Source organism: Microtus pennsylvanicus, chromosome 2 (assembly GCF_037038515.1).
Source record: "Microtus pennsylvanicus isolate mMicPen1 chromosome 2, mMicPen1.hap1, whole genome shotgun sequence".
NCBI lineage: Eukaryota > Metazoa > Chordata > Mammalia > Rodentia > Cricetidae > Microtus > Microtus pennsylvanicus.
In genome coordinates this window covers 135,790,131-135,807,312 of record NC_134580.1, presented here as the reverse complement: position 1 = coordinate 135,807,312, position 17,182 = coordinate 135,790,131, and the positions used below count along the sequence as shown (strand labels likewise).

The 17,182-nt window shown below is 37.1% G+C and overlaps 1 protein-coding gene across 1 annotated transcript in view; it reads right to left on the bottom strand.

Moving 5' to 3' along the window:
* Window positions 1-17,182, bottom strand: part of Top1 (DNA topoisomerase I) — an 86,634-nt gene that overhangs the window by 44,796 nt on the left and 24,656 nt on the right. The window contains exons 3-5 of the mRNA XM_075962900.1: window positions 14,375-14,477; window positions 3,700-3,823; window positions 1,769-1,824 (exon numbers count right to left, since the gene is read on the bottom strand). Of these exons, the coding sequence (XP_075819015.1) occupies window positions 1,769-1,824; window positions 3,700-3,823; window positions 14,375-14,477 (283 nt within the window). The remainder of the gene's footprint in view (window positions 1-1,768; window positions 1,825-3,699; window positions 3,824-14,374; window positions 14,478-17,182) is intronic.

Sequence of the window (17,182 nt, the reverse complement as noted above, 5' to 3'; positions counted from 1 at the left end):
AAGGGCCTTAATGTAGTATCTGAAATTCTAAACTGTCTGAGGGAAACACTTTCAAAATATAGAAATAAGCAACAACTTTCTGGAAAGAACCCCTTATAGCTTATGAAGTAATTGCCAAGAACTGACAAATGGAATTGCACACAATTAGAAAGCACCTGTACACAAACAAAACATCAAGAGAAAAGTACTTTAATCCTAGCACTCGGAGGCAGAAACAGGTGAATCTCTGGGTTGGAGGATAGGCTGTTCTACAGAGAGAAATCCTGTCTCACCAAAAAAAAAAAAACAAACCCCAAAACTAAACAAAAACACAACTAAGGTCCCAATTGTATATCTGACAATAATCTACAAAGAGCGCTAAAAAACATCCATCTTAAATGAGCAAGTGAACATAGTATCAAAATACAACCAGCAATAAATACTTGAAAAAGTAACGTCCTTAGGCATTAGGGAAATAACATTCAAAAGCACCCCAGTCAGAACAGCTAACAAAAAGAAAAAACAAAACAAGACAAAACAAACAAACAAACAAACGCTAGTGAGGATGTAAATTGGTAAGGCCACTATAGAAATCCTACTGATGACTTTTAAAGCAGGTGAGGGTTTGCTACACTTCAAGAAGTTCTAAAACAATTTACCAGAAAGAAAAGTTTTAGTGAAGCATCTAGATTCTCCACAAGGCTCACTGGGTTGCAAGTGGCTGCAGCAAAGTAAATCGGAGGACAGTGCCTAGGAGAACATGTTCCTGACCCTTCTAACACCCCACAATCTGTCAATGAACTCAAGACAATAAATTTGAGTCCAAAGAATCTATTGAGATCTTAGTTTAACAGAAGTCTTGCATGGTCTCTGGACAGAAACTGGATATCACAAATCTCAATCAATTTATCTAAGAGAATACCAAGAGTAGCTTGTTACTTCCTTGACCTTTTCTGCATTCTTAAACCAGTTATGAAACATCCCTGGAGAGGACCCCTGCTTCTCTTTCTCCGAAATACCTGGATACACACATGACACAGTCTCAAAATCTATCTTTATCAAATAAAACTGAAAGTTCAAAGACTCAAGGAAGCAAACTTCTCAACTCTTTGACTCAGTGAGTAAGATAAATACATCAAACAATCCCTAATAAATCCATTCTGTTGTTCTATGGAAGGCATGAGAATACATAATGTGATTTTAAGTGGTCTTCTGAATCTAGAAAGAACTTTGTGGAGCCTGCTTGTGGGTACTGAAAATGAGGAAAAAGAACAGAAAGAGTACAAACAGTAAAAACGGGCTACAGGTAGTTAGTATACATTTATATACATCTACCAAAATATATACTTATTCTTAAAATTAAGTCCAATAAGGTTCTATATAAGCCTTACAGTATTAAGGAGTAATTCATAGTGACTAAGAAATTCCATAATTACTAGCAAGAAGTTTCTGTTGAAATACTGGGGAATGGTGAGGTTACACTTGGATACAGTAAAGCCCTATAAGCTAGATACACTCTAAAACGGCAAATTTTGTGGCATGCATATACCTCAAGTTTTAAAAATCTTATTCTGTCAGTCTTCTCTATTTCTAAACTTTCTGTATTAGTGCTGTTCAGTCTCACTAACTAGAACTGTAAAATCCCAAGCTGGCCTAGGTCAAGTTCTCTTACTACTGACTTTATTTTGAACCATCAAGTTGGGTAGGTCAATTATGTGTTGGAAAAATATAGACACCACCAGGTGGAGTCACCCAGAAAAAAATAAGCTACCATAGCATAAGATCTTACCTAGAGAAGCCATTTTCCTTCTCCTTCTTTATTTTTGCATCCCCGGCTGCTCTAATCTGCAAGGTAAAAAACCACAACAATTGAGTACATGCTTTGGAAAATATTAAATATGAAAACAAATTTCTTATTCAAGAATACTACCATCAACTGGAAGTAGTGTTAAATTTTTTATTAGAATATATTAATTATATGTAAAACAGGTTTCATTATGACATTTATACAAGTATATGATCTATGCACGGCTCATCTCCCCAATCCAGTTGTTTCCATTACCATGTCTTGTCTTCTTTCCTTTTGGATGTCTCACTAAGGTTGCTTACAGGAGTACAGGCACATTACCAGTAACCAGGCTACTGGAGAAAATGCCTCTTTCCTCTAATAACCTTTAATGGATGGTAAGTCTTGAAGGAATAATGAGGCATCATGAGTCCCTACCCATCTCTAAGGCAGAATGTTGATAGGAACAATATTGTACATGTCTTGGGCGATAATCACAGTGGTTGACTGACTGTTCAGGAAGGCCAAGACCATGCCAGGCTATTTTAGAGTGTCTGGATCCTGGACTGTCTCTTCTTGTTAGCAAAACTAAGGTGAGTCAACTAAAGACCTTGATTTTTCCCAAATTTGGTTTTTGACAATGCTAGGTAAAATGGACCGAGAAAGGTCTTACTAAAATAGCAACTTTTTAATCTTAAAATAATAGTAATTTCACCTCCCCAATAAATATATTCGCTACTCAAAATCTGCTGCTGGCAGTGCAGAGAAAAGAACAAACACCAAGGGGCTGGAGAGATGGCTCAGAGGTTAAGAGCACTGGCTGCTCTTCCAGAGGTCCTGAGTTCAATTCCCAGCAACCACATGGTGGCTCACAACCATCTGTCATGAGATCTGGTGCCTTCCTCTGGCGTGCGGGCATACGTGAAGGCAGAATGTTGTATACATAATAAATAAATAAATCTTAAAAAAAAAAAAAAGAACAAACACCAAAATCAAGAGAGAACAGACTAGTCTATCTCCTGCCCTCTTTGGTTTAAGCAGAGTATTATCTATTTCCCCCATCTCCTTCAATTTTATTTTTTGCATGAGTCAGAAAAAATAAATCTTTCAAAAATCTTGACATATAAACACAAATGGATGCCTCTCAGCTCCATCAGTCTCTTTGGAAAGGAACAAAACAATCAACACATTGGCTATCTCAGGGAAAGATGTGGGGGACAACAAGTCAGGAGGTAACAAGGAGGTCTTGTTCCACATTCTATATTCCACCATGTCTGTGTTTTTTCATTTAAGAATCTTCAACCTTTATTTTGAGTCAGGGTATACATTTCAGGCTGGAAATCACCTTGAACTCACTTTGTAGCCCAACATGACTGAATTTCTACTCCTCCTGTCTCTACCTCCCAAATACTGGGATTATAGGCATGTACCAACACACCTGGTTTAGATGGTGCTGGAAATCAAACCAAAGTCTTCCTGCATGCTAATAAAACACTCTACCAACCAAGTACATACCCAACCCCAGAATCTTCAATCTTTATCAAAAGGAGACCCAATAAAGCTTGAGGCCTTCTTCCAAAAACGAAACTTTCCTAATATTTCAGAAAGATGGTGCTTCCAGAAACACTATATACTCACTATAGTATAAAATAAAAGGACCCGGTTGTTAAATAATTTGGTTTTCATAGTTTGAACAGGTTGACTCTAAAATCTTTGGGGCGGAGTGGGAAGTTTAATGAGTACACTGCAAAGAAGCAGTAGGCCAGGCAGTAACTACAGTATTGCCCGCTAACTCTCAAGTCTTCCTACAGACTGCTTTACTCCACATGTCAAAGGCATACACAACAAAGGTACTTTCATTAACAGCTTCTAAAGTGATCAAAATAAAAGTAGGATTTAACTTCTCCTTTTCCCCCTAAAGGAAAGTTATATACCTTTTCCTCCTTTCGTTTTTCTTTGTCTCTGTCTTTATGTTTGTCTTTATGTTTTTCTGAGCTTCCATCCTTATGTTTGGTTTTCTCTTTCTCTTTATGTTTCTTTTCAGAATCTTTATGTTCACTGTTAAAAAATAAGACATAAAGGGTTAGCCTAGAGTTATGACCACAAGATCAACTTAAAGAACATAAACAATCAAAACTTGTAATGCTTGGATAGTCCTGACAAAAAGTTCAAAGACTTGCTGGCAGTACTAACCAGAAAACACCAAAAGAAATCATCTGGATTTTGTTTTGATCTCCCTTCAGCTCCTAGGTACAAGCTGTTGCTGGGACAGGAGCCCACAATGAACCAGAGGGACAAAGAAATGTACCCAGTGTGTAACTGCACTGCTGTATTAGGAACACAGGGAAAACTAGTTAGGAGAAAGAAAATATTCCATGGCATAAACTTACTTCATTCATGACTCTGTGAGGATAGCACAGGTCAAATGAGACCTGAGAGATGGTGCCCCTTTACCTGCTGACTCAGCAGTCAATCAAGTCCCTTAGAAATAAGGTTGCAAAAGTCCTGAACATAATCACTTGTTTTCTGTCTTCACAGAAGCTTCTTTAGAACTCACAGTTGCCACATATTACCTGGGAATTTGGGGGTTTCCTACTTTTGGGTTCTTACTCTAATTAATAAAAGGACTTAGAAACAGACTCAGAAAGAAGTTTAAGAGCACACAAGTAGAAAACCTTGGTACCTGCCAGAGGAAGGTAGAGAGAAGAGGAAGACAGAAAGTTATGCTGTTGAATTATGCCAGCATGTTCTGCAATAGAAGCCCACAAAGAGTCACATGGCAAACAAGCAGCTCCATGGCAGAAGAATTGTGAGGAATGTCTCAGCAAACAAGTGAAAAGCCCAGAGATGTCAGAGAAGGCATTCCAGACGTGGGGCCAGTTTATCAAAGAAAAACAGATTTAAAATTAAAAGAAGGGAAAAGTTAAGCTTTTCTAAATTAGGTACCTAATTTTCTAAATTAGGTACCTAATTTTCTAAATTAGGTAGATAAATTCCACAGCACTACATAATGGAAGCTCTGCAAGTGACTAAATCCAGGACATTCTTTAAATGTGACAGAATATATGGCAAGCCTAGTGTTATTTCTATAACTTCCTAACAACAACAAAAAAAAACAATGAAAGTTCTATCTCTAACAGTCACATCTAACCTAAGAGAATTCAATCTAATTTCGTGACTATGCCAGACTCAAGACAAAATGTCGTAAGTGAATAGCCCATTATACTCAATGTTTTCCCACTAGCTTTAACTATGAAGAACTAAGTTACTTCCACATGAAGTTAAAAGCCCTGCTTGTCTCTTCCTCAAAATAAGAAAAGACCGATCTGAAATTAAGGACATTATTTCCAAGTCTTGCTTTGAAAGAGACATGTGTTCATATCAGTAGCACTGTAAAAATAATATTCCTATTTTGGAAAGCAAAATCTTACATTAAAAGCCAAGAGCCATTAAAATGATAAAACATAGTCATATAGGTTCTATCTTCTAGAAATTTCCTCATAAAAATGTTACAGGCAAAGATGTTTATTTTAGTACTCATCATAGTAACCAAAAGGAAAAAAAATGAGAAAAATGGGAAAATGGATACAATCTAAATAATTAAACCAGAGAGGAATTTGTGTTAAATCAAATTATGAAACTACTAAGAAATATTGTTGATTACTCAAGTATACAAGCAGAGTATTCCTGACAGATGCCAACAGGACTATGAAAAATGCCTTTGAATGTAAATTAGACAGAAACAGAAACAGACTAGCAGCAAAAACCACATGCTAAAGAACAATATGGTCATTTTCTTCCATATATGTGGCTTAACAGTTAAGTCATTTGCTCATTGAAAAGAGCTGATGGATTCCATAGCTAAGCAAAACAGAACTCAAATTCAATGACAAGAAGTGGGAGTTCATTCCAGGTGCAGGAGTGCTAATAAAGCCCAACCAATAGGGACAGTAAGGCCTATGAGGTTCATCAGATCATCTGCCACTATTTTCACTCGGGGCAGAAAAAGCAGGCTTTACTGGCAATGATCTCAAGAGGCCAAGAAGTCTCCTCTGAAGGTGTTTCCTAAAAGGATAATACTTGTCTATAAAGAAGACAAAAAGTAAAGGCATTAAAATAAATTAAACCAAGCCACAGAAGATGTGTCAGATTACCTACTGTTCAGACACCTCTATGCACAAAAGTAGCCATAGCTAAGACAGCCATCTGGGTTCTAAGCAGGTTTAAGAGGAATGCAGGTACTATCACAGATGAGAAGAAATGCCCACTATGCCCTGTTTACATTCCCCTCCAGCTCTCATTCGCTGTTATCTATATGAGTTATACAGCTAATGAAGGCTGAATGGCAGAGAATGCTGATGGCACAGTGACATTTCTTTACTAATATTATTACTCTTCTCACTGTGTTCTTGTATGTTTCTACTAAACTGCAACATTTCACCAAAATTTTATCCTATAACCAATGTAAAGAAATTAATCCTTGGGGTTGGAGAGATGGCTCAGAGGTTAAGGGCACTGGCTGCTCTTCTAGAAGTACTGAATTCAATTCCCAGCAACTACATGGTGGCTCACAACCATCTACAGTAAGATCTGTTGCCCTCATCTGGCATGAAGGCATACATGCAGGTAGAACACGGTACACATAATAGATAAATATAAAAAAGAATTTAATCCTTTATATGTTGCTAAGCCTAAAACCTGGATCATACATAATATGCATAGCTTTGATATTACTAGCTTCTATTTTAAAAGTACTATAATAAAATGAAACCCTATAACAAAGTCTAAACACTTGTATCCTACATAAATTTTATATAAAAGCAAACTCTGGAAACAAATGCAGTCATCTAAATGATGACCATTTCTTCTCCCCCCACTATCCTCTAGCCAAGCACGCACTGTACTTGGCTTTTGATGTTCTGTGTGAGTGTGCGCGGACGCATGCACTTGAATGCATAAATAAATGCATGTCTTTTGAGATAAGGTCTCATTATGCAGCCCTGGCTAGCCTGAAACTCATTGTGTAGACTAGGCTGGCCTTAAGCTTACAGAGATCTGCCAGTCTCTGCTGGAACTAAAGGCGTGCACCACACATGGCTGTACTTGTTTTTATAACCCTTATTGTACTAAATTTGTTAATAATCCTGAGAGGCACGTTTTATTTTCTTAGACAAGTTTATATACAGAGGAAGCGGTAGTTTAAAAACTAATGCAAATCCTGTTGAGAGAGAAGCGATGCTAGGATTAAACTTGCTATTTCCATTTATAAGTTTAGAGCACCTGCTAGTACAATGTTATCACCTTTCCACTTAAATACTATTTTGTTTTCATGTTTATTGTGCATGGGTGTTTTGCCTGTATGTATGTCTGTACAACATGCACTCTTGGTATCTGAGGAAGACAGAGTAAGAGTTGGATCTCCTGGGGCTAGAGTTACAGAAGGCTGTGAGCTGATACGTGAGAGCTGGTAATTGAAATGGGGTCTTCTGGAAGAACAGGAAGTACTCAACTCCAGACACATCTCTCCAGCCCCAGATATCACAATTATCACTTAAAGGAGACTGGTGTTGTATAGAAAATCTAAGATTTGACATATTAAGGTCATTAATATCTTGCCACCAAGTACATATTTTCTAAAACAGAAATCTTCAATACTTGAAAGGATAAGACCTTTGTGATTGCTTCCTATGAAAATATAAATGGCTAATTAAGGAATGCTTCAGACTCCATCTTCCTTTACATATTATACCACTCTTCCCAATTCTTTTTATTTTTTGCTTTTGCTTTTTTGTTTGCTTTTGTTTTTCAAGAAAAGGGTTTCTTTGTGTAACAGTCCTGGCTCCTGGTTGTCCTGTAACTTGCTTTGTGACCAGCCTGGCCTTAGACTCAGATATCTGCCTGCCTCTTCTTCACAAGTGCTAGATTTAAGGTGTACACCAACACCAGCAGCTCCCAATTCTATTTTTTTTTTAAAAAAGTTAATTAGAAAATTAATCTGCCTCAGTGAAAAATTAACTCCTGGATTCTGTACTTATGTCTGTGAAAATGATTCTACCACGCCAGCTGAATAAGCAAAGCCAAGTTCAAAAAAGTAAACATAGTATGTCTAGCCCTAAACAGAACACACACACACACAAATACATACATATGGCATCCACGCCTCTAAAGGCTCAAGGTCGTTGCAGAAGAGAAGGCAGATAGAGTATAGTAAGAAGTAGTGGAACACAATCAAATTCTCTTAAGAATTAATAGTTAAAAAGAGAAAAATAATGAACAGAAAAGACTTAAGAACTTCTTTTCATAATGTTCATGCTTGTCTTATGCTTCGAATCAGTTGAATTCCTATGATGATGAAGATGATGGAAGAAAGCAGTGCATGCTATTTTTAAAATGAGGTAACAGTGAGATCTGGTCTGTGACTTTTATAGTAGTTAAGCAAACAAAACATTCACCAATGTATCTTTAAAGCATGTATATAGACAGAAGGAAGGTGAGAGGAGAGACAAGCAAAGAGATGGCAGTAAAAAAGCCAGGAGGATTAGGGATTTCTCTTTTGCATTAGAAAATTATTTAATTTTGTAGGGAAAAATTAAAAGGGGATGGACCTTTGCAAAACCTGGAGTCTGATATTCCGAGAAGCTATATGTTGGCGACTATGGGAAGACATTAAAATCTGTTCTTTATGAACAATGAAGTGTTTAGCATATAGAAGAATAGTAGCACACAATACACATCTTGCTATATAACAAAAACCCTGAGACAAGCCTGGTGGTAGTGGTGCATATCTTTAAACCCAGCACTCGGGAAAGCAGAGGCAGGCGGATTTCTGAGTTCAAGACTAGGCTGGTCTACAGAGTAAGTTTTAGGATAACCAGGACTGTTTCACAGAAAAACCACCTCAAAAAAAACCAAAAAAAAAAAAAAACAAAAAGAAACCAAACACACAAACACCCTGAGATAAGTACTGCTATCTCCACTTCACAGATCTGGAAATTAAAGCACAGAAAACTTAAGTAACTTGCCTAGAGACAATCATTTAATAAGAAAGAATGAGGACTTAATTAAATAAACTCAGGCAGTCTGGCTCCAGAGTTATGAACTTGACCATTCTATTACTTCCCAAACAAAGAAAGCAAGCAAGCAAATAAATAAGTAAATAAATGCTATTAGGTTTAATAGAAATCTACTCATCTTGTGAGAATAGCCACTGATGCTTGCCAACTATGCAAAGCAGCAAATCCTGAAGGTCACAGACAATTGAATCTAGGGTACTCCTACAAGAGAGTGAATAGGCTTCCAAGCTACTGAAGGAAAGAAATTAATGGCTTTTCAAGCAAAGCAAGCAGTTAAAGTTTAAATAAAACAATTTCAGATAACTTCAAAGTTGTCTCCAGGAAAACAGAGCAGCAGCTAGTTTTCAAAAGGCTCTAAGGCATGGTGGCTGCTTAATATCCACCATCACTGGACTATTAAGAAAAATCACAAGGACTCTGCTCTTTTGAATACCACAGCTGCCCGCCTTGGATCTTGTAGATGTCTAAAACTACAGATAGTATCCAACTCTATATAGAGAATGGAATGGGGATTGGTAGTCCTTATACAAGCATATCTATAATAAAATCTGATCTATAAATTAGGTATATTAGGGATTAATATCAACAATAACAATTCTCTGTAACTCTCAGCACATTATTTTCCCTCTTCTTTGAGAACTTTCCCTTTCCATTTACAGGGAAACACTTTACTGCTTGCTTTGGTAAATCCTAATTGCTGCATCCCCATATTGAAAGCATGAGGTAAAATGAAGGTAAATTGAATACAAGTTTTAACTATGATGTGTTGACCGATGATCTTCATATAACCAGACAACTACTGACAAGCACAAGGAGAAGGCTGGGCAGTGGTGGCACACTCCTTTAATCCCAGCACTCAGGAGGCAGAGGCAGGCTGATGTCTGGGAGTTTGAGGACAACCTAGTCTACAAAGTGCATTCCAGGACAGGCTCCAAAGCTACACAGAGAAACCTTGTCTCGATAAAACCACAAAACAAATAGACAAACAAACAACAGAATGAGAATACATATGTATCATGGATATACTGGATAGAGAGATAAAGCAAGTCCCAGAGTTGTATTTTCTAAGAATACTCAGAAAGACACACAATTTGAAACTTATCAGCAGAATGAATGATTCATATCTATGTAATCCCAACAAGAAATTCTTCAGTTTGAAGCCAGCCTGGGTAACCATCTCAAAACAAACAAAATTTAGGAACTATTGTCATTAGAAATTTTCTATTATTATAGTTTGGACTTCTTTTCAGAAGAAAATTATAGAAAGTCAGGGGAGGAAGTGGGAATTTGGATTGGTATTTTTTAAAGTAATAAAATAATAAAATTAAAAAAGAGAAAAAAAGAAAATTTTAGAAAGTCAAACTGTGACCAAGAGAGGATTAATTACTGTGTGTAATTATAGAAAAGTCAAAGTAAAATGGAATTTAGGAACTATTTATTTCTTTGTTTGCACGCTGGAAGATGTACTCAAAGATGCCCAAATCAATGCACATTCTAGCCTTCTATTCCTTCTCCATCTAAGTTTCTTATCTTTGCCATTTTGGTTTTATGTCATAACATTTAATGGTAATCTATCTTTCTATAACGAGCCAAAGAATGATCCAAAACAGAAACCTTTTCTGTATTATAAAGTCCCCTTCTCAACTGTTTCTAGTAGTTTCTTCCTCCCTTTAAAATCAAGCACCAACTTCTTTAAACAGTTTCCAACAGGTAGTTTGCCTCAAGCCTAATTGCATTCCTTCCAAAACAAAATACATGCTCCAGTAGTAATGTGTCTTGTTTATGCTTTGTTTATGGGAATAAAATTTAGGGCTTGTATGTACTTAGGAAAGCACTATCACAGAGCTACACTCCCTAATATTTTTCATGCTTTTCTCACCTTTAATATATTTGACAGTTATAAGCCCAGTTTGGCCTGAAACTTGGTGATCCTACTGTTATTACCTTCCAAGTCAAGTGCCACTGTGCTGAGCAAGAATACCTCTTTTTCTAGTCATCACCTTTCCTCCTTTTGCGATCTATTTATTTAAGTGGCTAGTTTTCAATTATTGTCTCTCTCCATGAGCTGGGCATGGTGTCACACACCTTTAATCCCAACACTTGGAGGCAGAGACAGTCAGCTCTGAGTTTGAGGTCAGCCTAGTCTACAGTACTACACAGAAACCGTCTCAAAGAAAACCCAAAAAGGTTGCTTTCATCATGAAATCTTAAAAGCAATGATTATTATTTACTACAATAGGGTTAGAAGTAACTAAAAAATGTGACGTAGCAATAGTGAAATACTAAATTAGATCCCACTACAAAAACTGGAAGCTGTATTTTATCCACATGATCTTCTATTAGGCTTTGTGGTAATCGACACTGTCACCATCATTATCTTAATTACTTAGCATATTACAGTTTATGATGAGCTATCATGTTCATAACAAATCCAAAAGTTTGCAAAGGCAGGTACTACTACTATCCATAGTCAACCAAATAGGGAAAAAGAGACAAATAAGTTGAATGCTTGGATTTGGACAAAACCTGTGAATGACGGAAACCAGTCTTTTGTCTCATGGTGCTTTTCAATGTCACACCTAGTATTAAAGAAAATCTGACTACGAATGACTGAATAAGACTGATCAGATTATAAACCCAGTAACATCTTGGAAGCTAGAAAACCAGTCCTTTTCTTTCAATGTGTTTTTTAAAACTGAACTTAAAAATGTTTTACTCTGTCCCTGGTTTGTTTTCTATTGATAAAACACTGATCCAAAGCAAACTGGGGGAAGAAATGGTTTATTTGGCTTACATGTCCCATATCAAATGAAGGAAGTCAAGGCAGAAGTCAAGCAAAGGCCATGGAGGAATGCTGCTTACTGATTTACTCCACGTGGCTTGCTCAGCCTGCCTTCTTATACAACCCCTGGGATGGCTCGGCCCACAGTAGGTCAGGCCAACACCAATTATTAATCAAAAACATACACCCGCCCCACAGGCTTGCCTGTTGGCAGATTTTATGAAGGCATTTTCTCAATTTCCCAACTGAGGTTTCCTCTTTCCAAATGATGGTAACTCATTACAAATTCACCAAAAGTAACCAGCACGTAATTATTAGGAAATAAATGAGGGGGCTGGAAAGACAGCTCAACGGTTAAGAGCACTGACTGCTCTTCCAAAGGACTCCACTTCCATTTCCAGCACTCACATGGCAACTCATAACTATCTGAAAATGCAGTTTCATGGAATCTGACACCTTCAGATCAATGCACATAAAATAAAGCTAAATAAATCATTAAAATTTTTTTTAAAAAGAAATAAATGAGGAATTGAAAGATGGTGAAGTTGTTAAGAGCACCTGCTGCTCTTGAAGAGGACCTGGGTTCAGTTCCTAGCACCCACATTCACATGACTCCAATTATTTGTTGTCCTCTTCTGATCTTTGGGGACACCAGGTACAACATGTGTTATAAATACATACATGTAGGCAAAACATCCATATCATACATATAAATCTAATAAACTATATAAGTAATAATTTTATTTGACTGGTGTAAATGTTTGTGCAACATCACAGGCAAAAACAAAACAAAAGAGAAACAGGAGACAGATATGAGGTTTTCCTAAGGTCAGAATTTGATTTAACTAGTGCTTTTCGTGATAAGTCTGAGGAAATTAGAATCCAAAATGACATGGACTCATCTTTAAAAATTAGGAAATCACCTGGCGGTGATGGAACATGCCTTTAAACCTAGCAACTGGGAGACAAAGACTGGCAGACATCTGTGAGTTCGAGGCCAGCCTGGTCTACAGAGAAAGTTTCCGGGACAGTCAAGATTGTTACACAGAGAAATCCTATCTTGAGAAACAAAGAAACAAAACAAAAATTTAGGGAACCTACAACATGCTTAGGGGGACAGTGCTTATACTTTACTTGGGTAAGTTGGCTACACATTTTGTTTAGGCAGGAAGTTTATTTAGTTTTTTTGTTTTGACTGTAAGGAATAATCTTCTGGGAATGTTGAAGTCACAACCTTTCCTTATTGGATAATGTTATGACTTTTGTACACATGACCTCAAGCTCCTGTCCACAGGGAAAAAAAATCATCATCAATATTTGCTGCCTTGTTTTGTACTTAGAATGAAATCAAATAACCAAAGTGGGATCCTGTCAGGTTTGTGTCCACAGCACCAAAACAAAGAAAGGTGGCTCTCCTATTTATAGTATTATTATTGCAGAAATGTTAATTCCTGAACTTGGGTCCCAAGAGCAATCTGATGACAAATAATCAATGCTACTATCTAGACGAGGGACACAGAAATACATTCCAAATTCATGCTCCCTAACAATAACAGCATTGAGGATAACAGTCACTAAAGAAACTGACTACTAGGAACCACGGCAGTCACTTAAACAGGAACATAATACACTGAACAGTAGTAGAGTATAACCTTTTACTCACTTGCTTTACTGCAAAAACTATGTCTGCGGAATGGTCAAAACACAAGCTTCCTTATAAGACATCTGGCTAACTGTCCTCCTAAACTTAACCACATATGAATTAGAAACTAGTCACAGAAACTCAGGTCAAGTTCTTTCAAAGTTTTCTGGCAAAAAGCCTACTGGTTTATTATTTCCATGAAAATAAAAAAGTTTTAAAAAATATATACCAAAACCTGCCTAAATTTAGGCTGGGCATGAAGGCATTGGCTATAATTATTAATTCCCTTCAAAATTCTATCAGTTTATGTGTGTCCCTATTTTGAGACTCTAATAATATTATAGCAGCATGTATAGTTGTTATATCCTTTGTATCATCATGAAATGAGGGTCTTTGGCAATATTCTTTGCTCTCAAATCTACTTTGGTACATATTACTATTAGCTGGAGAAGGCAAGATACACAAGAACCAAAACTCATTTCAATTGCTGAGATTAATTTTGAATAAATAAAATAAAATAGTTGATCAAGTTTTACGTGTAGTAGGAAAACAAGGAGAGGTACATGATTTGGGAAGAAATATCTTTCACTAGGGAAAATTAAACTGGTTATTTTAAAGATTCATAATTAAACTACAAAATAGAAATTTTCTCTTGTCTGTTGGCAATAAGACAAAGTAGAAGTAGTTTTAAAATATAATGTTGACCAGGACAGGAACCAAAAGCCACGGAGAAACCCTGTCTTGAAAAATCAAAAAAACAAAAATAATAATAATAATGTTGAAAATACAAATATAGTTTTAAAATCTAGGAAACAATGATATCAAATCATTTTTTTACCAAGGCAAGTTCTGCATGTTTGATTAAGCACCATGTTACAATAGATCTATACTTTAGCTATTATGAAATGTATATTAAAGAAAACTCAATGTGCTTGCTTTTTACAACTGGTCTAAACAAGAACATCCCAAATGAGGTCTGAATTATCAAAGTATTCTCTTTAACAACTCCAGCAAATAGCCACGCTACTGGTCTATACCAGCTGATACCTATCCATGGGAGTCAAGGACACCAGCTCCCAATTGAGTGATAAGCCCTGTTGGTCAAACCTTACCTGTTGCTATGTTTAGACTTTTCCCGGTCCTTTTCCTTATCCTTCTTGTGCTCTTTATGCCGGTGTTCTCGATCTTTGTGTTTATCTTTGTGTTTGTGAGAATCTGCAAGCAAAAGAGAAAAGTCAGTTATAAGTAATCATGTTATCTTTTGCCTGCCTACCTTAACAAAGGGATGTAGAAACAGAAGTCAACGGCAACACACTACTGGTAGGAAGATTTCACAAAGACATCCCATCATCCTGCCTCAAATCCATGAACTTATGAATGATAAGCAAGCACTCTACCACTAAGCTGACTCCATGGTTTCATTTACTGCTGAGTGACATTCATTATATAACATCATAATAATGACATCAGTACACACACATACATACACACACACACACTGTAATTTATGATTCACATGCTGGTAGTGGACATTTGCTTCTAAATGAAGTAAAACTGCAGACGCACAGAGGCGTAGCGACACCGCATTCAGGAAGAGGCTTTGGGAGACCACCGCGGCAGCAGACGCAAGCGGCAGGGCCAGGCGTGCAAAAAGGAGAGCAGATCACCCTACTACAATCAAATCAAAGAGGTAGGCCTTTGGTTGGCCAGGTCACTGGCAAACGGGGAGCCTGGTCCTGTCCTGAAGACCCTTCGGAGGGGTGAGAGGGTTCTTGGCCTGCGGCAGGAACCAAGAAACAGAGTGAGGGCATTTTGTAAGCGGAGCCCTGGGCCAGCAGGGAAACCTGATCCGGTTTTTAAAAGACCCATTAGATAGGATTAATAGGAGGAGATGGGCAGACGCCAAGGCAAGAACTCACCCAATAATCTGAAAAACAACATGAAAACACCAGAACCCAAGGATCTTACAACAGAAGAATTTGAGCAATCTAACACAGAAGAAGTGGAAAAAATTGACTTTATGAACGCAATAGAGTCCCTTAAACAACATGTAAAAAATGCCCTTATAGAAATGGATGAGAAGTATAACAAAAAGTTTGAAGAAATGAGTAAATATGTACATGATACCCTGGGAAACCAAGATAAAACGATCAAACAGGTAATGGAAACAGTTCAAGAATTGAAAACTGAAATGAAGGCAAGAAAGAAAATACAAACTGAGGACCAGCCGGATATGGAAAATCTAGGTCAACGAGCAGAGTCTACAGAAACAAGCATAATCAATAGAATACAAGAGATAGAAGAAAGAATCTCAGATGCTGAGGACACCATAGAGAAAATAAACGAACAGATCAAAAAAACAGCAAAGCCAACAAATTCTCAACACAAAACATTCAGGAAATATGGGACACAATAAAAAAACCAAACTTAAGAATAATAGGAATAGAAGAAGGAGAAGAGTCACAGCTCAAAGGCCCAGAAAATATATTCAACAAAATTATGGAAGAAAACTTTCCCAACTTAAAGAAAGATATTCATTTAAATATTCAAGAAGCATACAGAACACCAAACAGACTGGATCAAAGAAAAACATCTCCTCGCCATATAATAATCAAAACACAAAATATACAGGTTAAAGAAAGAATATTAAGAGCTGCAAAGGAAAAAGGGCAAGTAACTTATAAAGGTAAACCGATCAGACTTACACCTGACTTCTCTATGGAAACTATGAAAGCCAGAAGGTCCTGGATAGATGTACTGCAGAAGCTAAGAGACCATGGATGCAAACCCAAACTACTATACCCAGCCAAGCTATCGTTCATTATCAATGGAGAAAACAAGACATTCCAGGATAAGAATAAATTTAAACAATACGTAGCCACAAATCCAGCCCTACAGAAAGTAATAGAAGGAAAATCGCAACCCAAGGAATCCAACACTGCCTACAATAACCCAGGCATCTAGTGACCCTTCACCAGCACATCTCAAAGAAGGGAGACACACAATCTCTACTACCAAAAGCAATAAGAATAACCGGAGTAAACAACCACTGGTCATTAATATCACTTAATATTAATGGGCTCAATTCACCTATAAAAAGGCACAGGCTAAAAGATTGGATACAAAAACAGGATCCAACATTCTGCTGTTTGCAAGAAACACATCTCAACCACAAAGACAGGCACCTACTCAGAGTAAAGGGTTGGGAAAAGGTGTTTCAAGCAAATGGTCCTAAGAAAAAAGCAGGTGTGGCCATATTAATTTCTAACAAAACTGACTTCAAACTAAAATCAATCAGAAGAGACTGAGATGGCCACTTTATACTCATAACAGGAACAATTCATCAGGATGACGTCTCAATTCTGAATATCTACGCCCCCAATATAAAAGCACCTACTTATGTAAAAGAAATATTACTAGAAGAACTCAAAGCAGACATCAAACCACACACACTAGTAGTAGGAGACTTCAACACACCTCTCTCTCCAAGGGACAGGTCAATCAGACAGAAACCTAATATAGAATTAAGAGAATTATTGGAGGTAATGAAGCAAATGGACTTAACAGACATCTATAGAACATTCCACCCAAATAGGAAAGAATATACCTTCTTCTCTGCAGCTCATGGAACCTTCTCAAAAATTGACCACATAACAAAAAACCCAGGATAGCCAGAACAATCTTATACAATAAAGGATTGTCTGGAGGCATTACCATCCCTGACTTCAAACTCTATTATAGAGCTACAGTATTGAAAACAGCCTGGTATTGGCATAAAAACAGAGAAGTCGACCAATGGAATCGAATAGAAGACCCTGACTTTAACCCACAAACCTTTGAGCACCTGATTTTCGATAAAGGAGCTAAAAGTATACAATGGAAAAAAGACAGCATTTTCAACAAATTGTGCTGGCAAAACT